At 44.6% G+C, this 26,493-nt stretch overlaps 1 protein-coding gene across 1 annotated transcript in view; it reads left to right on the plus strand.

The window, feature by feature from the left end:
• The window catches only part of AGBL1 (ATP/GTP binding protein like 1), a 386,927-nt gene that overhangs the window by 98,748 nt on the left and 261,686 nt on the right, over window positions 1–26,493 (plus strand). The window contains exons 16-17 of the mRNA XM_030579006.1: window positions 5,507–5,651; window positions 8,501–8,654. Coding sequence (XP_030434866.1) covers window positions 5,507–5,651; window positions 8,501–8,654 — 299 coding nt within the window. The remainder of the gene's footprint in view (window positions 1–5,506; window positions 5,652–8,500; window positions 8,655–26,493) is intronic.

Below are 26,493 nucleotides of genomic sequence, written 5' to 3' on the forward strand. Positions count from 1 at the left end.
TTTGTCCAGCTAACCTCTACTCCTCCTGACACTGTCTCCTCAGAAGCTTATGTGCTACTGTTGGACAGCTGGCCCCCAAATACCTTCATTTTTATTAGTAATCGTGTTTTCTATGGTAGTGACTAAGGGCCAACCAAGAGTGGGGGCCCCATTGTGTTAGATGCTGCACTAATCCTGTAGCCTTTGGCTTCTGTGCGTGTGCTCATGGGTGCAGGCAGAATAGGCACCAGCAGATGCAGGACATGCAATGCTTATATGCTGATACTGATAGTAATGGCTCCTAATGTCATGAACAAGGCAGTTATTGTGTGGAGATTCAATAAAAGCTGACTGGTAAAGTTAGGCCATGAATGTGCAATTAAATTCTTACTCGTATCCTGGACTGGGATACGGTGGAGACATTAGCATAGGATTGTTTTGTTTTGGCGTATGCAGTGTCTTTCAATTGTACATTCAGTTATACGTCAATATATTTTTATATAGCCATCAATTGTACATTCAGTTATACGTCAATATATTTTTATATAGCCATCTATCAATCTATTGTTCTTTCTGGGTTAACACACACCTCTTGTTCTTTCACCAATGACAGAGCAACTCCCCAATCATTGGAGCTTGTAGTATTCCAATCTGTAGGCAGCAAATAGTTATATCTAGGAGTATTCAGAGTCTGTGGTTCCCCAAGCCGGTTGAAGATGGGAGCACTGTGAAGGCAGCATGCTCAGTGTGTTTTGGTGGAAGAACCTTATATCCTCCCCCAGCGCTTTGCTTATGCTGGTGATGGGTTCTGGAGGAAGCCTCAACCAACTCTCTTTGCCTGGAGGAAGGTTAACTGTGACCCCAGACCTTGAATGCACAAGTAAGGGGAAACTCAGTGTGGTTAACATGCCCACTCACCCACAAATTCTCATCATTTCTCATCTTCCACAGCTCAGATCTAAAGCAGCCTCTTAGCTGAAGGACAGCGGGAGGAGAGGCGCATACATAGGTTGTCTGTGTAATACATGACAGCCGATCTCTCCTGACATTCGTCTTCACTGGTGAGGGGAGATGGGAGAGCTCACTCCTGAAGATGGATGTTGTAGCACCGCTCTGACATTATATACCTTTCCCATACATCTCTTGAGAGAGATTTTATGTTATGGAGAATATTAGCAACTCGGCTGTCAAAAGGAATCTCCGTGACACGGCTGCTCTGTTTTATTGCTTCCTTGGGTGAAGTGCCAGGATACGCCCATGATAAATAGTCACAGTTATTATAAGATTGTCTAATTCACCTGTCGTCTTGGCAGCTGTTTATGTTAACACACAAAATAATATTCCTTTCCAGCAAATTATTTAAAGAAAATGTCAGCATATTGAATTGGTAAGAATGCACTTGGGCATTCAGTTCCAGAGTTTGTTTTCAGCCCATTGTTTAAACTGCAACTTTTCTGGGCGTCAGATGCCTCAGAGGGTTGGTAATGGGGTATGAAGCAGTTTGTCTCTAGCCCACCAGTTGGAGTCCTGCCTGGGTCACTAATCACTTATTCATTCCCATCTGGTAGGTGTTTTGGGGGCCTTTGTGATGTCAGAGAAATAGTTTCACCTCTCTTTCCAGGGACCCTGTGTTCGCACTATAAAAATTACCATCACAGTCAGTGCTACCTGGTCTTGTTAGTTTCCAGGAGAGAAGTCAATGCTTAAGTATGGTATGGAATGGCATCTCCCCTTTCAGTCCTAAGGGTGGTCTTGGCTAGCCAAAGTTAAGACATTGATGCGGTGGTAGGTGGGCATGGGCCCTACTAGCCATTTGACCACAAGAATGGTTCCTTTCAGTCACTAGGGGGCACTGCTGCTTTCAACAGATTCGAAGTAGAGACTCAAAAATTAGAACACCCACACAGGGTCTGGTCCTTGGAAAGGGAACCCCACTGCATTGTGTTCCGTCCAGCCACCATTTACCAGACCCAATAATACCAGCCATCTCCTGTTGTCTAGTTTTTGTTAGTTTTTTCCACCATACCCTACCATATAGACTCAGGCATCCTCTGTTTCCTGCGTTTGCTAAAAGTGTGTGTGTGACATACACCTGCCACACTGGAATCCTAAGAATACGTTCATGTGGGGAGAAAAACATGGTTAGATCCCAATGGGGTTAAAAGGTAGCAGGACAAAGGGGGTCCTTTGGGGAGGGACAGAATAGAGAAAGGGTAAATATTTCATCTTTATATTAGGCCCCATTTCCAGTGGGTCTAAAGTTACGGTATATATGAATTTTCCTCTACTACTTTAGTCTAAGCTGATACCCCACCGTATTCCATTTGTCACTTTTCCCCTTGCCAGCAATGCTATTGGTCAAATGCTGCAGGTGGTTAAGGGCATCAAAAGCCCATTTGAGTGAGTCACAGGCTGCTGCCTGGCTTGGAGCCTTTGAACTCCTAAGTTCTTATCTCAGCTCTGCTGCTGACTCACTCCATGGCTTTGGATAAGTCTCTTCACCTCTCTTGTAATATGAGGAAATTATTCTGATTTCTTTACCTTGTAGGTTCCCAAAGAATGCTAGCAGATAAGGAGTTTGTGAGGTTTTATTAGCTAATGTTGGCAAAGGGCTTTGAACATGACAAGTGCTTTACACAGTAAGTGATAAGTATTATTATAATTGTTAATTAACTTGCAGTAGCTGCTGTTAGAGGTAAACTGCTTGGTACACAGTAGATTTGAAGGACAGCAGCAAGCTTTATGATTTGACTATTATAAAGTGACTCAAAGGGACAGCAGATGTAGCTTTCATGCTGATAAAGCCATCACTGGGTCTTGCGTATCCTTTCTAAGAACCAGTTGCTTAGCTTCTGGAAAGAGTGCAGAGCTTTGGGCACATTTTGGGAAGAGAGGATAAATGAGGCTGCGGGGACCAGAGGTTGCTGTAGGTGAATGAGTGATCTTTTCCACCTCGGGGGATTGCACAGATCAAATGTGAAAATATATTTAGTGGACTTGTCACGTGACTCATCCTAATATCACATCACATTTTGGCATAATTTAGTAAGATTATTATTTATTGTTTGTATTCTAGCAGTGTTCAGGGACCCCAACCAGGATTGTCCTGGGTTCTGTACAATTATGCAGAGAAAGACCGTTCTAACCCCAAAGTATTTACAAGCTAAGTAAGGCCAGGACATAACAGGTGGATGTGCAGGAAGCCATGACTATCAGCTATAGGAACACAGGGATGTGTCAGCAAGCTACATGCCTAGGTTACTTTTTTTTATGAATCAGTAATGATGAATAAAACCCCCGGGGGTCACTAGCCATGTAGACTTGCCATTGTCACTAGGTTGTTTGCTGTGGACATTGGAGTAGAGATGAGTTTTGAGAAGTGATTTGAAAGAGGACGGATTAGAAATCCCTGTTCAGGGGATGCCCTTTGCTGATATAGGAGCGGGTGCTGCTGATCAGCCCCGAGTGTAGTCAGAACTGGAATAGCTGAATGCCAGGATTCCACTAGTGTCAGAGCTGTGTGGTGGTGATGGACTAATAGGATACTAATAGGTCAAGACTGACCTGCATTGGTAGAGCTATGGGAGTTGGTGCAGGGGAAACTCAGGACTGCAGTGTTAGCTTCAGACTGGAAATGCATTGGCAGAACTATATGGCAGAATACTGGATAGCACCCAACATGCCACACCCATCTCACCTCTCACCAGTGACCTACAGGGGATGTCTCAGGACTGTCTCAGAAAATCTCAGGGCTTGTGACAGCATCTTGATTCTGAGGTTATTGTGACCGTAAAAGTAAAAATGAATAGAATAGAGATCTGGAGGATACATCCTATCCATGTAAATCACACAAGAGATGGCTCCTGACCCCGCCCCCCCATTATCCAGATTCACTGGAAGAGAAGGTGATATGTTGTCTTGATTTTTAAGAAAATGGGGGTGAAGTCTTGGCCTCACTGAAATCAAATCCATTGACTTGGAACTGAGTCAAGATTTCACTCTAACGTTTAAAATGATTTATTTCCTGTTTTTTGTTTGCAAATAACAGAGAAAAATGTATGGGTGTGGGCATCAGCTGAGCATTAAATCATTGCCTTTTCACTGTGCCAGGAAGGCAGGAATGCTGCCTGTGTGTTTCCTTGCTCCAGCCAGTGCCATTCACCTCACGTGTTCGTAACTACTAAATTCACATGCTTTGAAAAGAAACGTGCGCTTGTGCTGTGTGTTTCTTGTGACGAAGAGCTGATTGTTCTGGAGGATTTGAGAAGAATAATTATCTCCTCTCTTCACATCTTTGAATAAAAACAACAGAAAACTAAACTGGTATTGTAAATTTCAGGAGCTGAATTTGCATCTTTTGCTCTCCTCCACTATTTTGCATTTTAATGCAACATTGATGATAACATTTGTCAAAAAGCCTCACAGTCTTTCTGAATCAGAAGGTTTGGCAACAGCATAATTGGTGCAATGTGGGAAAAATATTGTTTGAAATATACTTCTGGGTGCAATTTGCCATGATATTTCTCTCTAAAGTGCATGAATTGGCTCTTCGTCTGTACTGCAGGAAAATGTTCCTTCTCATCCAGAAGCCACATCTTTATTAGAGTTAATCCCCTGCAAGGGAGGTTGTGCTGAAAATGTGAAGGGAAATTTGTGGAGTCTTGAAGACTCAGGTGCTCTAGTTACTAAAAGGGAGGGATCTGGTGGGGGTGATTGGGCTGACCGATGAGTTGCAAGTCTGCATGAGGTCATCTCTGCTTCCTCAGGAAACTCCTCTCAATCCCAGCTCCCTTCTCTGCTCAATCTGAAGTTAAGCCTTTGATGGCATATGGAGTATTTTGCCCATGTCCCTTCACCTCACTTTCCCCCTATCCTTTTATGTGCTGTTCCAGTTCCACCTTTCTTACAGTGCACTGACTGGACCCTAACATCTACAATTTCTACTCGTCCAAAATCTTCAAGTACTCTTAGACAGCCTCTTCCCATCCCCCCATCCGCTGCTGGCTCCACCTCCCCACACTACATGAACTGTTATTTTCCCACAAGGCAGCCCTGCCCTGAAGGCACAGGACTGGTAGGGTCAAACTATGCCCAGTGCTGCCACCAGCTGCTCTGCCTCTAACTCACTGCTCCCTGCTGGCCCGCTCTGACTGTTGGATTCCAAGTAACTTGCTTGAATCCAGCTGTGCATGCTGGCACTAACCGTCACTGTGTTCCCTGTGTCTCCATATCTGCTGCTTCCCTCCACTCTCTCACCTACCTGCTGTAACATGGCCCTTAGCTGTATGGTGGAGACTGTTCAGTGGCACTGTGTTGCATACTGCATTCAGTCTGTCATGGAACTGGGTCAGCTGCATCTGAATTTGGCCCACTTAGAGTTTGCACCATGCACAGTTGAGGTTGGAGCTCCGCCACAGCTCATTCAGGTTGGATGAGATCTCTCAGATGGTTCAGTTCTTGCATGAGCACACAAGATGAGGACCCAAAAGCTGACTACAATCTATTCCCCCTCTTTCTCTTCCTCTAGAAACCATTACCGCCGTAGTGCAGCCGCAGCAGGAGGCGCACGAAGGAAATCCTACTATACGCTCACCTTCACCGTCATGTTCCCTCATGGGGAAGATGTCTGCTACCTGGCCTACCATTACCCCTACACTTACTCTGCACTGATGGTAATGTTGGCCTGTCCCAGGAGGAGACTGATGGGAACAAGGGAGGGGAGCGGTCTTGATTACGAGTAGTATTTTATATGGCACATGTGCTACCCTTTGTAGCACTGCTCACAGGATGCTAGCTATTTTTCATAATGCTTTCATTGCCTTGTCCACAACAGTCCCTGACCACTCTGGAGATCAGGAAGGAGTTGAAGGATACCCATAAATGTTAACTGCATGGAGCAGGCTGCATTAAGGGCCAAATTTTTTTTAGTATTTACCAGCCAACCCAAACATATCCAGCATCCCATCCTTAGAGTGTGGGCTGCTCTGGGCTAATGGCAAGCTGGGAAGAAAAGGCTGACTGCTTCTCCTATGTGGCTAATCCTTTTCAGCCATCATGTAATGACTCGCTATTGGCAGAGCTGCACTGTACAATACTGAGGTGCAGGGCCTGTTTCAGATTTACTCTGTTGGCTGTGCACTCTGCCAACAGTTGTGCTCCCAGTGCATGCGTGGAAAAACAATCCAACCCAAAGCATAAGGCTTTACTGTCCCAAAACTGGATTGAAATAGATGTTAATGTTTGCCCTCTGGGGCGGGAGGGATTACATGGCGTCCTAGAGCCTTTCATTGGCAAGTTGGTGAATAGTGTTGAGAGGTCTGGGGAAAGCTGTATCCAGTTCACCTTCTGAACCATACTGGTGGGACAGCCCCGAGTGAGGCTTCTGAAGAAGAGAAGAATAAAGAGAGAAAATGGAGGATCTCAGGCAGCACTGCACTTCACCATTAAGCGTGAGAGAGAAACCTTTCCAAAAGTGAAGATACTGGACATTCAGGCTGCCTCTTCCCCCTTTAATTCTCTTTCCATTAATGCCTTCTACCCAATCCCTGTATCTATGGGCAATTGATGGATGGATGGAGCTATTTTGTGCCCCCTGTTGACTGTTTCTAAAGTTCAAACCTTATTAAATGTGCCATTTTGCCCTTGCACAAGAATGGAGAAGCAAATCATCAATGAAAACAAAACCTCCTTTCTTATGTAACACAAGCCATGTATCTGTGTGTGAATAGCATGATAATGTAGTCCATGTTAGGTTCATTCTCATTCCAAACCACAACACGCAGTTGACTGGTTCGCATCCCGCTACAGATGTTCAGAAAAGCTGGATTCAGTACCTGCGATCTCTCAGGTCAAGCCCTGGCTGTCCAAAACATGAGTGCAAGCCTATCTGCACCAGGCCCCTGGGACCCAATTACTTCCATGAGCTAATGTGGAACGCGGAGAGAGTTCCAGAAGTTGAACGTGGCATATACTTAAGCAGTTAATACAAAGGCAGGTGTGTGCTGCAGCCAGCAGGAGAGCAGGGGACTGGGAGACTGAGGGCTGGGATGCCTACTGAATTCTTTATTACTGAAGTACAGTACCTAGTCATGATTTCAGTATGTATTGATTCCTTTTGTTGGTATGCGGGCATGCAAGGCTTTGAGAGTTTGCACCCTGTGGGAATCCCTGAGTATCTCGCCTGAATGAATAGAAGCGAGATGAAAGGATATTGTTATTCTTAGATTCACAGGGCTAAATCCTGAAGTGTTTACTCATTCCTTACTCACTGCTTACTCAGGTAAAATGCTCCTTGAAGTCGATGAGAATTTTGCCTCAGCAAGGATTGAAAGAATTAAAACTGAGTGAAGGACTTCAGGGTTTGGAGATTGAGTGTTAGAGGTGGAAAAGAGCTGATAATTATGTCCAGCTGGTGGTCGGAGTAGGATTGCTGCCTACAGTATATTCTCCAGAGAAACTTTGACCAAGCTAATTTAAAATGACGTGAGTGATGGGACTTGCACATTTCCCTTTGGAAGATTATCATACTACTGTAATTTGCATGATGAACAAATTCTAGCTCAGGTCTGTGCACCAGTAGGTTTTATTTTAGAGTATGTGTCTGTGGGTGAAATATGTCTTTTCCTACAGACGAGTAATAAAGTAAATGTGATTAGTAATCCAAGGGCATTTGGGAAGATGATAGACTTCTAGGTGGAGTTAGTGATTGGAGAACATTTCTAATAATACCATATATTTTTAATAATTTGCAGACACATTTACAGCATATATACAGAGGAACTTCATTTTTAGTGGACGCACTCACAAGTGTGTTGCTTTTCAACCAGGAATAATCAAGTGTACTTGATGAGGAGTAATTCATTTTTAAAAAATTCATATGTTAAATGTTTGCATGTGAAGCTATAATTCAACAGTCTGTTGTATGGAGTCTATGGTAGCAATTGTTCCACTAAGTTGCATTGGTTACCATAGCATATAAGAAATTGATTGTAACAAATCCTCTATATCTGTGCAAGATAATTTAAATAGGTATAATAATTGCACTTACTCTATACAGTAAATTTGTTTATGAAGTAGATCATCATAGGTATCCAGCTGCATTTGTTCAACTAGACACTGGATGATTGGGGTGCAATCAACAGATGGATCAAAGGCCTGGAGATAAGATTTGGAGTCTTTTGTCTTTAGGTCACTGGCTGAAATTTAGCCTGGGTTGGTAGATACCAAAAACTGTAACCATCTGGTGGCTGCTGGGTGTCCTGTGTGAACTGAGTTGATGGGTTTTAGCCACGTTCCCTGTGGGGCAAGTGTCCATATTGTAATGAACTTATTAGGGCATTCACAGCAAACATCTTGAGGGAGACAGTTCTGACTGACAGAAGAAAGGAGTGAGTAATAACAGAGGAAATGACCACCCAGATTCTAAGGTGAGGGCATAGTTTAGATGCCTGAGACCGAAAAATTATGAGTTTTCAACCGGTATGAGCTCATTTGTAAAGTTGGTTCCTTGCTTCTTTCTCAGTCCCACCTTGACATCCTGGAAGAAACCAGGAACCCCAAGAAGGTCTACTACAGGCAGCAGACACTGTGCCAGACTCTGGGAGGAAACCCATGCCCACTGCTCACCATCACTGCTATGCCAGAGTCTAAAAATAGTGATGACCTGGAGCAGTTCCGTAAGTACCGACCTAAGATCTATAACTAAGGTATTGGCTACTTGTGGGCTTCAAGAGATCCTATGTCACTTTTCATAAGAAAGAGGGGTATAAACTGCACTTCTCTCAGCCAAATTCCAACTCCTGTAATTCTACTCTGTCTCCACAGATGCTTACCTTAGATTCAGTTGGACACAGCATTCGTCCTCACTGTCAGTGCTAACCCATGGAGTAATGTTTTCATGCTACATATTATTAAATATTTAAGCTGCTATGTTGCACCCCAGAGGTGGCTGCAGTGGGTGAAAGAATTCCGGTGTAAGATTTGTGAACTTCATAAATTGCTTTGGGATCTTTTGGGGAGGAAATGTGTAACAGACATGTAGATCTTTACATCACTGAGATATCCAGCAATACAATTCTATGGAGGTTTTGGTTTCTGAATTTGAACCCTATCAGCTATGTGCAGTAATATATGTGTGGGAATCCCACTGACATCAACATTAGATCCATACATAATGGGACCACAAAAATATTAGCTTTGAGTACTACTATGTGGACTGGAGAAGAGAAATTTGCCTTTCTGCTTTCTTCCCTTTCTAGGGCCGGTGAAAGTTATGGATTCCACTTTGGTTCCAGTTTCTAACAGAGTGACTGTAGTTACATTGACATTACAGCGTAATTACGTTTTCCTGTCATAAAGTGCCCATCAGTTTTCATGTAGCGAGTATTTGCTGTAGAATTATCCCCATTTCTGATCATAAATGAGCATTTCAGGGTGAAATTTTCAAGCAAAACCACAGTCTTGCCAAGTTCAACCTTGCAATTAAACAGCTTTATAAACTGGAGGCATTGGTGAAGAGGGAGAGAACTTGTTTGTTGGCATGGATGTTATTTTTATTGCTGCCACTGTGGTTCAAGCAATTGGCTGCTACTCCATATGAGTCAGGTATTTATTTGGTGCAATCCTATTTATTTACAAGGAGGGAACGTGAAATCCTGTTTCCGAACATGGTAGAAACACACAGCAGTCAGTTTCCTTGATCACAATTTCCAAGCCTGCCTTTCTAGCCAGTCCTGTGCCCCAAGAAACTCTGTCCCTCAGCTCCCTCTCAGGGCCATGCTCACGACTTCTCCTCTTGCTTTCTGCCACTCTCACACACACATGTCCCCAGCTTGTCAATCTCATTATCCCTGCATTTAAAATCAGTCCCAGGGAAACCCCTCCAACCATACAGCTTACTTCTGCTCAGGCTTTCCCATGTGGCCTAGTGCATTGGGTGGTGGCTTCCTGTTGTGTCCAGTTATCGCTACATAGAGGAGTATTTAATTGTGGCTTCCAATTAGCCTAAATGAAGGGTGATCTAGCACAGGCATCAGCTTTCATGAGATGTGTGATTGTCTACAGCTGAAAGACATGCATGATGGCGGCCATTAACACCTTCCAACAACATTGCAAAAATGTCAAACTAAACAGTTCTGATTTTGTTCTGAATTTTTGTTTTGTTTTCTTTTCAAAACGAATAATCTGATGAAATTAACATACATTCACAAAGCATTTCAATATCACACTGAAAAATATTTTGTTGAAAAATCTCACTCAACTCAAGTAATGGACTAATTGAACTATCGAAATAGTATCCTCTGAACTCATTTGGAAGTTGTTTGGGGCAGGGATGGTGGGGGCAAGACTGTCTCATTTTTTTGTACGTCATGGGAACCTACAGCATCCTGTATGAATGGCAATAATGACAATTTTATGTGATAGAAAATATTTATTTTATCTAATGAAAGAGCAGAAAAACACCATACTGTGTTTTGTGCCATATTCTCCCTACAGACAACCCTAAATTATCATTTATGTGTTTATTTCATTTAAGCAGCTTGGTTAACAATGGCTTTTGGGGGGTGCTCTGAGCGTAATTTTTGTTGCTTTGCGTTGCTTTGATCAGCAGTTGATTCTCAGTCTACTTGGCTTGTGAGAGAAGCCCTCCCTACTCTGAGGTAGTTTGGCTGATGCTAAAAATCCAATATTTTTCACTGTTCTGCCATGCCAGCAACCCAGCCCAACAAAAGCAAATGTACAAAGAGCTGAATCCGGCAAGACCCAGGGCAGAAGACTTCATGGGAATAACTTCCATTACTAGGTGCAGACCTGGCAAACATACATTCCAGCTCAGGAGGTGATGTGGAGCCGCATCCTGGGAGGAGTCAACCCAGGGAGGAATGACTAGAAGTTGTTGATGGACTTTTTCCTTTCTAGGGCTCTGGGCTCTTCATGTCTCCGAGAACCCTTAGTGGTTTTGTTTGCCTTTCAAATTTGTTTTCTCCTTATATATTTTTTTCTTGAGAGATTTTTCAATAACATAGATAACTCACAGTTTTTCAGAGCTGAGCAATTGTTGGGCTTGATCTTGTTTTAATCCCTATAAGCCTTTTCTGTTTTCTTTATTGGAGACACAGGGGGTGGGGAAGAAAGAGATTGCTTCACAAGGGTGCACTGGGCAAGCATAGCAGGGTGCTGGGAGGGATAGGGGCATCTGTATGGAAGGATAGATTTGGTGGGGAGGAGTTACTCTGAACACAAGGATACTGGTATATGGGCGGGGGGCAGGGAGATATGGAAAATCAGTGCACGATGCCCTCTGTGTTGGCTATGCTTTATTTTCCTCGCTCAGCTCTTTAGATCGGTCTTGTCAGGCTTCTGATTAATGTGGTCCAAGGATAGTTACATTTGTCTGAGTTACATTTATTAATGTGCAACTTGTTAATGAGAAGCACAAGTCGTGCATGTTCCCAGAAGTTGCACATTCGCAGCATGTTGAAGGAAAAGGGAGTTGTGGGGTGGGTTTTAGACCAGGTCTTCCACCTCCTGCTCAGATTATGAGGGCCCCAAGGTTGAATTTCAGCAGTTACCTTTGCCCCCTCCCCTCCACCTCCCTGTTGCTTGCTTTTGCTGTCATGCTGGTTTTCCCTTGTGTTATTATTATTACTGACATATTAGAGTAGAAAGACCGCAGAGGCTGGACAAGTTTGATTTTAAGGAAACCATAGGATGCTGGGTGGCAGGGGCAAAGCGCTGTGCTTTGGATCTCTTTTGCTTTGCCATTCGTAACCTTTCCTCTGTCTGGAGTCCGAGCATCCCCTGGGATATGGCGTCTTTGCCCCTTACCCCAATGGCAGGAGCGGTGCCAGGGTTTTTGGCGCCCTAGGCGAGGGTCCTTCCGCGCTCCTGGTCGTTGGCGGCAATTCTGCAGCGGGGGGGTCCTTCTGCGGCTCCCGATCTTTGGGGCACTTTGGCAGCAGGTCCTGGAGCGAGTGAAGGACCCGCCGCAGAACTGCTGCCGAAGACCCGGAGCACAGACCCCCTGCTGCCGAATTGCCAGTAAGGGTGGCAAAATGCCGCCCCCCCAAATCCTAGTGCCCTACAGTCGCCTAAATGGAAGTGCCAGCCCTGCCCAACGGTAAGGCCCCTGCTTGTCTTCTGACAAAAAGAAAACCACTTGTCCCCCATGCTGCCAGCATGTGGGATGCTCATTCAAAGAGCAGGAGGATTCTTTGTCTCGGTCCTCTCCTCCTTCTACTGCTTCCGCCTTCCACCCCCCTTTTTTGCCTCTCACAGAGAGTTGTTCTGTGCAGATTCAGCCTGCCAAATTATGCTAAAAGCTTTTCCTTGGAAGAGACTAGCAGTTCTTAGAATACTATAAAAAAGCAGGTTTCTGCAAGCTCCCATGGGTGTGATGAGCCACTGCACTGCAACGGCCGAGGGTTTGATATTGTCACTTCTGAGTGGTTTTAAAATTAACGGCATGGAGGGGAAGAAATATAATGGTTGTGAGAGAATCTCCCCTTTGGAGTCTTTTCTCCCAGCTCTTCCGACCCTAGTCTTTCACCTTACTGGGTGGAGGGAAGAAGAGGGTCTCTTGTGGGGTGGGAGGGTGGTGGTGGGAAATTCTCAAATTAATGAAGCAGCAGCAAGAACAGCAAAGGGCCAAATCCTGAGAGGTGCTGAGCTGCTGCATCTCCCAGTGAAGTTTCAGATGCTCTGCTCTTCTCAGGTTTGGCCCTATGTTACTACCCCAAATGAAGAAAACGGTCCTCTACCCAATAGTGGGAGCACAGCATGCAGCCATGTTCCATTCCACTTTGCATATTCTGAGCCCATAGCATTGCACATTTGATCTGCCTAGCAACCTGTCAGGCATGGAGCTCATCAGGCATGTGAAAGCTGTTGGAGATGCCCTGTGCCAGGCTGAAGTGGGGGCAGACAATGGGCCTGCTGATGCATTGCTATCAGGTGTCCAGGATTTTCAACAAGGATGGTGCATCTGTCTGTCTAGTTACTTGTGTGACCCTCATCCCCATGAGCACCTGGCAGGCATTTATGCATTTATCACAACATCCCTGTGAGGCAAGGAAATATCATTATTCCCAATTTTCAGATGAGAAAATGAGATTCAGAAAGACCCAGGGTATGTCTGCAATGCAGCTGGGAGCATGCCTCCCAGCCCCATAGACAGACTTGTGCTAGTGGGGCTCAAAGTAGCCTGCTCAAAATTGCAGGGTGGACATTCTGCCCCAGGTTGGAGCATATAATATACACATCAGAGATGTTCATACACAGGAGATATGCTGGAGTGAATTTTTTTCCCACTATTTCTTTCTCTGCTGTTCACTTGGTGATAAGTAATGCTAGGAAGGAAACTAATAATCTCAGAGTCCCTTTACAGAAAACATGTATCTGAAGAAACCTTGGGAAAGGGACATACACACAGTAACTACCATAATCTACCAGTGAGAGCTTCTGGTTCAAATTAGTTGTTTTTCCAAGCAAAGCTGAAATTGTATTTGTCAGGCATGTTACTGTAAGTAAGATCCAGTGACTTCATGAAGGAATGCCTGATTAGCCCCTACAGGCCACTGGAAGCTATGGTAAATAGCAGAATGAATGGATGGATTAGCCATCCGAAAATCTATAATTAAAAGATCCATTCAGTTACACCCAGGTAATGATGAAACTTTCCTCTCTAAACTAGAGCAAACACATCAGTGCCTTGTCACCATAACAGATGACTAAATTAAAACCTAGTAACTTAAGGAGGCTGATGAATTCATGGCATCTTAGGTTGTGTTATGTGGAGGGAGCTGAGCCTTTCTTCCAGTGGATTTAATTGGCTTATTGTCAGAGTGGGACAGGAGCAAGATTTTGTGCATTTTGGGTTTTTTTCCTTTCCAGAAAAAAAATTCCCTTGAAACAAAATTTGTTTTGGGTCAATTGAAATGCTTTGATTCAATAAAATCAAAACATTTTCCTGGAGGATAGGTCCACTAATGGCTGTTAGCCAAGTTGGTCATGGATGCAAACTCATGCTCTGGGTATCCCTAAGCCTCTGATGGTATGCCTATACAGCAAAGAAAAACCTGTGGCTGGCCCCTGCCAGTTGACTTGGGCTTCCAGGGCTTGGGATGTGGGGCTGTTTAATTGCTGTGTAGACTTCTGGGCTTGCTCTGGCACCCAGGTTCTAGGACCCTGCAAAGGTACCAGAGATCGGGCTCCAGGTTGGAAGTCTACATAACAACGAAACAGCCCTGCAGCCTGAGACCCTTGACCCTAAGTCAGTTGGCAGGGCCCAGCCATGGATGTTTCTTTGCTGTGTAGACATACCTTGACTGCCAGATGTTGGGACTAGATGTCAGGGGATGGATCACTTGAGAATTGTCCTGGCATTGGCCACTGTCAGAAGACAAGAGATTGGGCTAGATCAATGTTTTCCAAACTTAGGATGCCACTTGTGTAGGGAAAGCCCCTGGTGGGCTGGGCCAGTTTATTTAGCTGCCACTTTCGCAGGTCTGGCTGATTGCGGCTCCAACTGGCCATGGTTCACTGCTCCAGGCCAATGGGAGCTGCTGGAAGTGGCAGCCAGTACGTCCCTCAGCCCATGCCTCTTCCCTGGTAAGATGTGCTTACTTGATTTCTTCTTAGAATACAGCCTCATTGTGATATCTACACATCTTTGTGATCAACATCTGTGCACTTCCTTATGTGCGAACACAAGCTAGTTAGATGGCATATTATCTAGTTTGATTTTTTTTTTAATAAGAAAACAAGACACTTTACCTTTAAGCACTGATGTTCAACTAATTTTCAAGAACAATTTCTGAGTGAAGAATAGCAAAGACACCACTTGTACAGGATACTGGGAAATAATGATTGTGTAGAAAATGTACACAGTTTAATTAAGCACATTGATTAAATCAATATGATTCAAACAGCTTAGCGCTCCAATCAGTTTAATCTCGTTAAATGTAATTCAGGCCTCGATAATTGATTAATAATGCATTATAGTTTATGAATTATTGACTCCAAGTTATTATAACTGTGCCCGCTCTCTGCGCGGAAACCGGCGCTGCATGTTAATTATGAAAGGCTGGTGCACATTTCTTTTTCAAAGCTGGAGATGACGTGTCTCCTAAGAAAACAGGGATCAAATCAGATCACAGCTTTTCTGGGGTTAGCCCACCCCAAAGGGAAATGTGCTCCTCAAATAGGGTCTAATCCAGCAGCATTAATAGAGAGAGGCAGAACACCTGCTTGTGTTAGCGAAGATCTTTCCAGTGGCTGGAGGAGTTGGCTGTAGAAGTCCTGCTGGAGCTCAAACTCGAGGGCATGGTGCTATGCTACTCTGAAATAGTAACAATTCCCAGAACATCTGTCATTCTGATAATGACATCTGTGCACTAGACCTCATCTTCCACAAATACGTTCAGTACTGCCAGTGCCACTGCATTCTTCCATTCCATATGCCTAATGTTTACTCTGAAAACAGTCCCGTTTCCAGAAATTCCTTCAGGAAGTTCAGTGGCCAGTGGTGGAATGTGCTGATGGTCTCATAATCCAGTGCCTAGTGGACATGAGTCCATGTCACTGAAACCACTACAATTACCGACACTCTATGTTGCAGTTCAGGAGAGAGACCACAGACTGAGTAGAGAGTGAATGCTTCCCTCAGCCCCAGAGGTGGTCCCTCCTAAGTCAGGGGTGGGGCCCACTGGCAAGGCGTTTTGTCCATGTTGCACTAGTTCTGTAGGGAAACAAAGAATTTCTGTTTCCAGGACTAATTGTCAGTCTAGCTGTCGAGGTATTTATATGGGGTCCTTATCATTATAGTTTTTCGGAACCTTTCACCAGCACTAAATTTCTTTAGAAATGTATTTTTAGTGAATGTGTTCTGCTTCCACCCTTCATCTCTTTCCTCTCTTTCTTCATTCTTTATTTCTGAAGATATTTACCTGGAAAAAGAAAAGTTGTTTGTCTTCCTACTTTTCCATTCAAATTTTGGGCCTGATTCTGCCTTCCCTTATACTGGATTTTGAACAGCTATAATTCCATTGTTCATTGGAGTTACTCCTAACGACACTGGAGCCAGTGGCAGGAAACTGTAGTCCTTACTTTGGACACTACAGAGTCCCCTGGCTTTGGATGACAGGAAGAGACAAGCTGTTGAGAAAACCGCAGTCCAGAGCCCGTTTCTGCATAAAACTGGGGGCTCATCCCAAGTTGTTACAGAATTCAGAGCCTGAAGTTTCTTTGCACAAATAGCTAGTTCATCAAACACGTAAAGCTGAGGGCAGGGGCGCAAAGAGGACCCTAAATGGAAGTTGGCAAAATTTGTTCAAAATGTCCCAGGAAATTCCTCATTATGCACATCTCCAGTCCCAGTCCTTTGCGAGTGACATCTCAGTCATCTCCACAGCAGCCCATTGCAATGCTCCAAAGCATGGTTTGTTGCTTTCCAAAGAAGCAGGCAAATTCTTAAAAAGCTATACTCCTGCTTGAATGCAAACGTCCTCGGCAATAGAGGAGGAGGCTGGTGGAGTAGAACAGAAATTTGAGAGAGAGAAGCAGGGCTGCTTGCAAACCAGTGCTCACTGAAGTTTTCCATAATGCATCGGCTGCTCTTTGAATCCCAGTGCCTTGTGGGGGTGGGGAGCTGACTCAGCCTGTAGAGCCGTGAGACTGCAGCCAGCCTGCAGTCTGGCGAAATGCATATTAAAAGACCGAATCCAATTAGTCAAGACAACCAGCAATGCAGGGAGGAAAGTGAACTAGGATCTGGAACTGCCTGACAAATAGGCCCTGGAATAGGTGGAACCAGTGGAATTTCTTTGCTGATTGAAAAGGTGCATATGTTGTATTAGAGGACACTTTAGCAGACACAACTGCCAACATGAGGTAAGATGTTTGTGTATTATAGTGGCTGTCCTTCTGCAGTCTGCCTCTACTTTCCCGTTGAAGCTTGTGGTCCTGAGGGACTTCTACCTTTTGCATATTGTGCAAAAGCCTTTCTGTTTCCTTTTTGGAGACTCTGCATTTTATTTTCAAGGTTTTGGATATTGGTGGTTCTCTCTGGCACTGTGTACTGGTGGTGCCTTCTTAGGTCAGGATATTGGTGGTACCTCCTTAATACTGTGCAGGCTCTGGGGTTTCCAAAAATCTCGGAGCCTTTTCCATCAGGTTAATTAATTGTCTTGAAGATGTAAAACACCATATAACTTATTATTATTGGTTTTTTGCTTTCTTTCCACAATGTAAGCTCTCATCCTAAGTGCCTCAGAGGCTCCAGGGCGCTACTTATAAGTGTGTTATAAATCATTAAAAATTATGAATGAAACTAAAATAGGTCCAGTGGAGTTCAATGTGCATTACTCACACTGCTGGGGAAATTTACAGCCTGCTCTCTGCAACACACCTGTCTTGAAAAGCACTGCCCTGGACACACTGCAGACCTGGATGGCACTGATTGGTTACCTAAACTCTTCCCTTCCTTCAGAGGAGCGGGGAGGGATGAGAGAAAACCCATCTCCCCTCTCTCAGAGAGGCTTCAGAATAAGCTATGCATGCTGCACTTCCAATCACCTATCTGTTTGGTAGAGCTATGAAAGATAGCCCAGGAGAGCCTCCAAGCTGACTTTCCTTTCTCAAATGGTAAATGAGCATTGAGCTGCTACTAGGTTTCTGGTATTAAGCTCAAATCACAGCCTGAAAAAGCCTTATTTCACCCAGCAACACATTTCTGATGTCTAGCAGTAAATTTCAGTCCCTCGTGATGCTGTGGGGCACACTCTAAAAGGTCAGTGTGGTTCTGTATAAATTAGCCATAGAGGCATTCAGATTGAGCTAAATCTACTCTTCCTGTGACAAAAGCAGGTTTAACAAGGGAGGGCATCCATTAGGGCCGGCTTGATTGCAGAGGCTGAATTATTTGATGAGCAATAATAACCTGCTTGCTAATATTGGAATAATCAAAGGCCATGCCCTAGAGTGTAAACTGACAAAACAGAATCAGGGAAGAATTCCTTCCACCTGTTACAGCATTGATCAATTGGCCAGGTGCATTATTAGGGAGGTTTATGCTTCCTCTGAAATACAAGGTGTTGGCTGCTTCTGGAGGCGGAATACCAAACTGTCAGAGGGTGAGCTGGCACTTTAAGGGAGTTGGACATAGCCCTCAGCTGTGACTAGTTAGCTGCCTCCCAGGTGATAGCCCTGAGGCTGGGGATCAGATGATAGCCTGCAGGCCACCTGGGCCTGAGATAAAAGGCCAACAAACAGCTCAATGGAGAAAGAGACCCGCAGGGAGCAGACAGGCTACTGTAGACAACCCTGAGTCAGAGCAAGGGAGCTGGTTTGTCTGTTTGGCTTATCATAGAATCATAAGCCTGCTGCTTGGAGGAATAGCTGATGTACTGACTAGTTTTCCTGACTGCCTCTCTGTCTTTGTTTCTACCTCCTCCATCTTTGTCTACCATCTCAAAGGCAAGTGAAGAAAGATTTCTCCCCCCATGGCTAAAATGGAATTGAATGCTGTGCTGTCACAGGAACCAATCCTCTTCAGTTCCTGGTGGGTTCTAAGCCCTTTTGGGCACCTGCTAGTGGAGGAAAGGCGGTCAGGGAAGAATAGTCACAGCAGGACAGCTGGCAGGGTAAGCTTTCTTCATAAAATGATGCACACTGTGGCTGGCAAGTTTCCGTTGTGGAGTGAATCAATCTATGCTGGCTGTTGCTGAAACCCACTGAAGGTCTTTTCTGCCATTGAAAGCAGTTTCTGTCTCTGGTTCAGTAGTTACTCCCCTCTCTGTTCTAGTCATAGCACCACCTTTCCACTGCAAATCTTACCCATTGGGCGTTTGTCAGGATGTTATTATCCCACTCAAGTAAATTATCCTTGAGCATGTGGAGGGGAATGGAAGGGCAGAGCAGGCAAAAAGTGGAGTGATGACTCAAGCTTATGTTCTAATAAATTGTCAGGTTTGTTGTGGGAGGGGTGTTCCTCCAGAATGTTAATCAACTTTTCCTCCATTTTATTTCCCACTCCCACTGCCCCCAAAAGTTCCTTTCCCTTATTATTATTTGTATTATGGTCATGAGAATGTGAGTTAAAGATGTTTGCTGTTTTCATCAACTTCATAAAGCCATTTCATTCAGTTTGGAGGGAAGCATTCTGGAAAGTAACAAAATCATATAGCATTCCAGAGAACATAATTGCAACTATAAAAGCGATATACGAAGACTCCTGCAGTGCCATAAGCACTGGTGGAAAATTAAGCAACTGGTTCAAGTCAAAGACTGGTCTAAGGCCAGGGGCTTAGAGTTACTGTCCCTTTTCATTGTGTTCTTCAACAAGTTGTCGGGTGTGACATTGGATGATCTAGAGTTAAGCTCCGTATCTTATGCAGATGACATTGTACAACTGGCACACACATTTGAATTAAAGATGATGCTCTTCACTGCCTTGGTAAATTGATATAGTCAATCCGGGCTTACAATAAATGCCAAGAAGACAAAGCGGTTGCATCTTGGAAAATGGACAATAGATAAAGTGTTGAAATGTAACAGAAATGAAGTCGCAGAACAAGTCAAATCTTATCTGAACCTAGGAAGTTTTATCAGTGCCATCAAGGGTGAAGTTAAAAGGAGATGTGCCAACTGACAAAATTATGAACGGATAAAAACATTGTTTGGTACCAAAGTAAAAATGTGTCAAACCAGTGGACTAAGAGTATCACTCTGTGATCTGGAAGCAGCTGCATTAAATGCAGCAGACATCAGAAGGCTGGAGGCGGTGGGTGGAATGATTTTAAGACAAACAAAGTTAAAGGAGAGTAGGATGTGAAATCAGGGTTCAGGCCTTGCTGCAATAGAATTACAACAGTGGAGACACTGCTGAAGATGAACAGATACTAGGATGCTAATCATGCAAGTACCACCTAGGTCAGTCCAACCTAGGGGCTGACCACTGACTAGGTGGTGGGATGTCATGCACAAGGATGTGGTCATAATGGAGGAGCAAGCCATGGACAGGAATGAATGGCTACACTGTGCTGTTCCCTATGTCTGCAAAGACGATCTGGCATGAGAGAGAGATTATGGTAAGCACCAGGAGCCACAGTCAGGGATCAGAAACCCATTGTATAAGTGCCATACAAATATCCTAGAGATTACAATGACATAGTCTTGTGTTTAAGATGACTAGGGATACGTGATACCTGGGTTCAGCTTCTTTCTCTGCCACAGACTCCCTGTGTGACTTTGGGCAAGTTTCTTTGGTTTTGTCTACTCTTGGAGCTTGAGTAGACATACTTGTGCTAGCTCTCATCAGGCTAACGTGCTAAAAATAGTAGAGTAGCCATGGCAGCATAGGCAGCGGCACAGGCTGGCTGCTCCCAGTGCAACCCCTGCCCCCGCCCCAACCCTATGGGTATGTATTCAGGGCAGGTAGCCATGCCACTGCTTACTGCAGCCCATGCTATCACGGCTACACTACTATTTTTAGCATGCTAGCTCGATGCGAACTGGCATGAGTGTTGTGACAGATATGGCAATTTCCTGCAATGACCTTGCAGTATTAAGTTTATGTATTATTGTAGTCCAGGATTGTATGTAACCTCTCTAGCGGGGAGGATATAACAGATGTAAGACTTGGGAGTTTCAAAGACTATATTGAAAAGGTGTCAGGCAAATCTGGACTTTTGGGACAATAAGCGTTAAGAGGATTTCCTGGGGAATCCCTAGGAAGAAGTTAATGCAAATTCTCTAGCTCCAGTTATGCAAAACCCCAGCTTTTTGAAGCTATACCCTGAGGAGAGGATCATTGTCTGCTGATTACCTGTAACAGAAGGCCAGAGGAAAAGCCTGATGCTGTATAGAGGACAGCTGATCTGTCCAGCCTATGTTCTGGTATTGGGAAGATCAATTCTTTAATGACTGGGAAGTGCTCAGATTTTACAGTGATGGGAGCTGTAATAGTACCTGCGTAGACAGGCAGACAGGCCCTCTATAAATAGTATTGCTGGGAGTTTGTGAGATAGACAGGAAGCTGTTAAAGACTAAGAGCAATACAAAATGTTCCGCACTCTCTCTGAGAGCTTGATGTGTTGACTCTTCATCCTTTTCTGGATTAGGGAGTTTCTTGGTGCTTCCCCATCTTTGAAAAATCGCCTTCTATAGCCTCATTTAGGTAATCTGGACTCCGCTTGGAGTTTGGTAACAGAGGACCCAATGGCTGGTTGGGAAAGGCAGTCCTCAGTTTTTGGATTTGATGTTACAACTTATGCATTACTGTCTTATCCAGGCTGAGCTAGTCAGCCCAGGATCACTAATGAGAGGAGCTGGTTGAGTGGTGCAGAACCATGTTGTTGCACATTTGTTGGAATTACGAACTGCTGTTTGGTTCAACTATGTTCATACCTCGTACTAGTTATTTAGGACTTTGTTCAGGTGTAGCTTTGGAGGATGGCCTTTCCTTTTGAATGCTCCATGTGCACAATATTAAGGGTGATCACGGGAGAACAAGTGTATTTGGTATTCAGTATTTGCATTTATTATTCTCCTGTTTCTGAGCTGGGCCTGAAGTGCTGAGCCCTTGGGGCTAGATCCACAAAGGGGACTGAGACTCAGTGTTGCAACAACTAATGTTTAGTCACCCTTACACCGAATAGAATCCACAGCCCCGAGTTGGGTGCCAGGGCTCCCTGTCCAATGCATGGGGAGAGTTGGGTGCCTAAGAATGGGATCCACAAAACCCAGCAAACTGAACAGGAAATCATCTAAGATAGCCAATAGGAAACACCACGAAGAGGAGTATAGCCTAAATGGCACCTTTCCAAATGGACTTAGGTGACTAACTCCAGGTCGGAGGAAGGCTTCTCCTTCCCCTCAGGATTCACAGGCATAAGTCCTGGCCTGGAGTTAGGCACTTCTAAGCCTTTTCTTGGGGCAGGGGGGAGGGAAGGACTTCCCCTTCCCCTTCCACTTATAACTTTTAGTCCAGTGGTTAGAGCACCATCCCAGAAAGTGGGAGACCTGGGATAAGTTCCCCTCTCTGCCTTATGCGGAACAAGAATTTGAACCCACATTTCACCCTAACCATTGGTGAGTGTCCTAATCAATGGGCTACTCTGGAGCAGGTCTTTCTCAATAGAAGTTGTTCCCCTTTGTATAAATAAATAGTCATTAGGCCAGAGTGAAATTACTCTCTAGCTCAGTGGTTAGGGAACTCACCTCAGATGTGGGAGACTCAAGTCCTTGTTCCAATGGCTATTTATACAAAGGGAAACAGCTTCAGAAGGAGAGATTGAGAGAGACCCCCGTCTCCCAGAATATCACGTAGCTGGGTTAAAAATTGTAAAAGAGGTGTCTCTTCTTTGTTTCGTACAGGGACCAAGCCGAGAATTGATTAAGCCCTACAGGTGAATTAGGCAAGGAGGATACTGCTGGGGCATGAGCTAGGCACCTGGATGGTTGCATCCAGGCCCAGCAGCAGTCTTTTAGGCACCTAAGAGATTTTACTGACAGAAACGTAGGCATGTAGAGACTTCTAAATTTGGACTGTAGGTGCCTAAAGTGGCAGTTTGACCCCTAAATCCTCTTGTGGCCTGGTGTGTCTATCTCCAAACTGCAACTCTGTTTCAATAGGAGTTGCAGGAGCTATGCAGAATCAGACCCTTTCTGTTTCATTTAAAAGTTTCAGTTATCTAATTAGAGAGCAGGACTTCTACCATGTGACTTAGCTGACTAATCGCATACCACGAATAAAATATAACAGATAGTTGAGGTGAACATTTTGCAAACACCCCACAGACTGACATTTGCTCATAAACCACTGAGGTTTCTGGTGAGTAAGGGATGCAGTCTCAGAAACCAGAATTAGTTAGCAACTAAACAGTAGCAGTTATACAGCAGTTAGGAGAACTTATAAACAAAAATAGGACTAAAACCGTTGGATAAATTAACTGAAACGGAGCTTTGCTAAGGAGGCAGGTTTGTCCTCATCTACATCAAAATGAGACACTTGGAAGTTCTCTGAGCTCACCTCTTTGTCTCTGATGCAGGAACAGTGATCTCTGTAGGTGAGAGAGGTGTTAATATCCATGTCCAGGTCTTGGTCTTTCTACTGAGATTATCAGCATGGAAACCAGATGCTGTGCTGGATGTTGTGATGTGCATATGTATCTAATAGGAACTGGATTCAGATTCCCAAGTCACTCCAAAAGATCTACCATGCAGCTCTTTGCTGCTCACAGGAATCCATTTCTGTTGGCTGGGACTTGATTCAAGGTCTCATGTACCAGCTGAAAGGCTCTGTATCCTATTTCTCAGCTCCCAGACTAGAGTGACCTCCAGAGTTAAGAGTAGTAGCAAAAAGACTAACATCTGTCATTTCAGGTTACCATTCCATTCCTCCCCTTCGCACAAGGGAACAATTATATATAAGTGTTTCCTTTCAGGCTATCAGCTACCTGCTCCCCTCACCCCCACGTGCAACACTCTTAAGCATTTGCTTTTCCTATGGCTAGCCTTGTATTTTTTTAAAGGAACACTGTACCTCTGAATAATTGTGTTCTCCCTTCCTCTCCTTAACTTTGTGAATAAACTCCACATAATTGAATCAGGTCCCAGAACTGGCAGGCCTTGTTCTGAATCTTAACTCTGCTTCCCAAAGAAGACATTTTCTCAGTAACACTTAGTAACATGATATCTATCAAATCACCAGTGCATTTAGAATTTAATTTGCTCTATCAGTTGCAATTGTCATGCTACTTAGCTATGGGGAAAAAATGTAAGTTCCCTGCCTCTTTGTAATTCTTTTTACAAGCCTTTCTCTTCTGTTTTCACTGAACTCATTGAACGAGCTGTTGTGAGGGGTTGCCAGGTTAGTCCTGGAGCTGCTCAAGCTCCTTGAACCAGGCATTGAGTTAGCCAGAGCAAAGATGTCCTACCTTTTGCTAAAGATCAGTGGGTGTATGGACAGGTGAGTGTGTGAAGGGGTATGAGTTTGTGAGACTGGGTGGAGGGAAGGTTGTGCGTGACAAATGTATGTATGTCTTGGAGTGACAGCATGAGAAGGTGTGATGATGAGGTTGCCTCTCTTCCATCTTCAGTTCCCTTCCCCGGTCTATGATCTTGTCAGGTTTTCTTTTACAAGAAGCCTGAAAAGATCTGCTGCAACCTTTCTTCTCTCCCTCTGGCCTCCCACCTTCTCCTCTAGCTCTTATCTTCAAGCTTCTCTCCTACTCTCCAAGTTTTGGTGCCCAAAACAATTGTAATGGGCAAGGGTGGGTGCAGATCTTAGGATTGTGGCACCTTGTGGAGGTGCATGTGATAAACTGGGTGTGTGGGTTTCAGTGCACAAACGAGTAACGGGGTGTGATTTTGTCTCTGTGCAAGTAGTAAGCTTTCCAAGTCTGCCCCTGTAAAAAAGACAAAACAAAACCAAAACTGACACTGCTCCAGTCTATAGCAATGGTCTAGCACGGTTAAGTTATGTTAGAAATACTGCAGCGCTGTTTGATGGTTGCTGAAGGATACTGAGGTACAGTATTCTTTTAAAATAAGGATGGAGCCCCTCAGCCATGTCTACATTGCCCTACAGTTTGGCGTATGGGGGTGTGAATAGCTGTGCACACCAAAGTGGTGTGCTATTGCTCCCCCATGTGGGCATTGTGGGTGTGCACTAAAAGGTTCTTAGTTCACATTAATGTAGTCCTGTTGGAAGAAGATTACATTAATGCTAGGACACTTTTAGTTGGCTCCCTGGCATCTCACAGGGGAGGCACAGTGCAGCACTTTGGCGCATGTCCCTGTAGTCTGTGGAGCAGTGTAGACAAGCATTAAGTCATTGGCCAGGTAGAAATTCAAACCCCAGCTTATAAGCAGTGGAAAAAGGATGATCTTGTGGATAAGACACTGTACCTGGCACTCAGGAGATTGATGCTCAGTTCTCAGCTCACCCCTGACTCCCTGTATCTATTCAATTTCTCTGTGTCTCAGTGTTTCCTTATGTTACAGGTGCTTTGAGGGTACATTCATAAATGTCTGTGAGGTGCTCAGATGTTGCAGCAATGGGGTGGATAGATGGAGTTAGTCACCAACTGCATCATAACACTGACAGGACTCCAGAAATGACATCTAGGCCAGAGGTTCTCAAATTATGGTCTGTGGATGACCAGTGGTCTGTGAGCTCCATTCAGGTGGTCCGCGGATAGTTCCCTGTAAGGTGAGCACCTGGGTAGCCACCCATGACAGAATGAAGGGCCACCCACCTAATTAGGTGCCTGGACCCTGGAGAAGACACATGCAAGGTGAGGTGGTGGCCTTGAGATAATAGGGGGTATGTGGGAAGGGGCAGTGGGATGAGAAGAGTGGCTGGGGGGAATTTGGAATGTGAAGGGCTGTGGCGGCCAGAGAAGGAGGCGTCTTTTCCCAGCTCCAGGGCTGCGGCTGCCGGGGAGAGATGGCCCTCCTTCCCAGCCTCAGCTCTGTGGCTGCTGTGGCGGGGGAGATATCCCCCTCCTTCCCAGCCCCAGCTTGGGGGCTGCCACAGCGGGGGAGAGAGGGAGAGATCCCCCTCCTTCCCAGCCCCAGCTCGGGGGCTGCCATGGCGGGGGAGAGAGGGCACATCTATCACATTAGAAAGGTAAGGCTACTGATATTAAAATATGAATTGTGTGCTTTTATCTGTAGAACAAAAAAAGTTAATAGTTAAGTTTTTTTTTATATAGTGCTTTATCCAAAGCTCTTTACAATAGATAGCTAACGGTACAGAAAACATTTGGAAAGACCATTAAGTGGTCCACTGAGACCCTAAGCAATTTTCAAGTGGTCCGTGGGAAAAAAAAGTTTGAGAACCACTGATCTAGGCCATTTGCTAGGCACCCAGATACTATGGTGTTGAGCACAGTATAAATGTCTAGATAAATAGGTGGATGCTAATAGGCACCAGGAATCTGTGTGGGCGAGAAGAGAAAAAGCAGCAGAAGTCAGAGGCTGAATTGGGAAGGAGGTGACAGAGAAAGGAGGGGTGTATGGATTGGAGAAGGGGTTCTTCATCCAAGGGAGGATAGAAAATTATAGAAGTACCTTGGTGGTCCTGCAGATACCAGGTAGATGTGAAGGAACAGGTAGAAAGAAGGGTAAAAGTTTCCTTCCATAGGAGAGCAAAAATGGAAATGCCTGAGTGAAGCATTTGGAATATTGCAAAGATAATGATGTGGATAATACTCAGGGTGTCAAAAACTTCTAGGACTTGATCCTTCCCTGCTTTTCCTCTTGTGTTGTCACTTATGTCTGTGCAAAGTGGGGGAAAACACTACCCTCTCAGTGTGGTAACCTTCTGTGCCCACTTTGCACAAGTGCAAAGGCTACCAAGGTCTAGGTTTGCGGAGAATCATGCTCTTTGCCATTCCTTTCCCTGTGGCTAGCAGGAGGCAGGCTGCTATTTTCACAACACTGGCACGAAGTCTGCCCTGATAAATCAGTGTCTCAGGCTACTGCAGGTTGCTCCATAACTCAATAGGGAAT

Source organism: Gopherus evgoodei, chromosome 10, assembly GCF_007399415.2.
Source record: "Gopherus evgoodei ecotype Sinaloan lineage chromosome 10, rGopEvg1_v1.p, whole genome shotgun sequence".
Lineage (NCBI taxonomy): Eukaryota > Metazoa > Chordata > Testudines > Testudinidae > Gopherus > Gopherus evgoodei.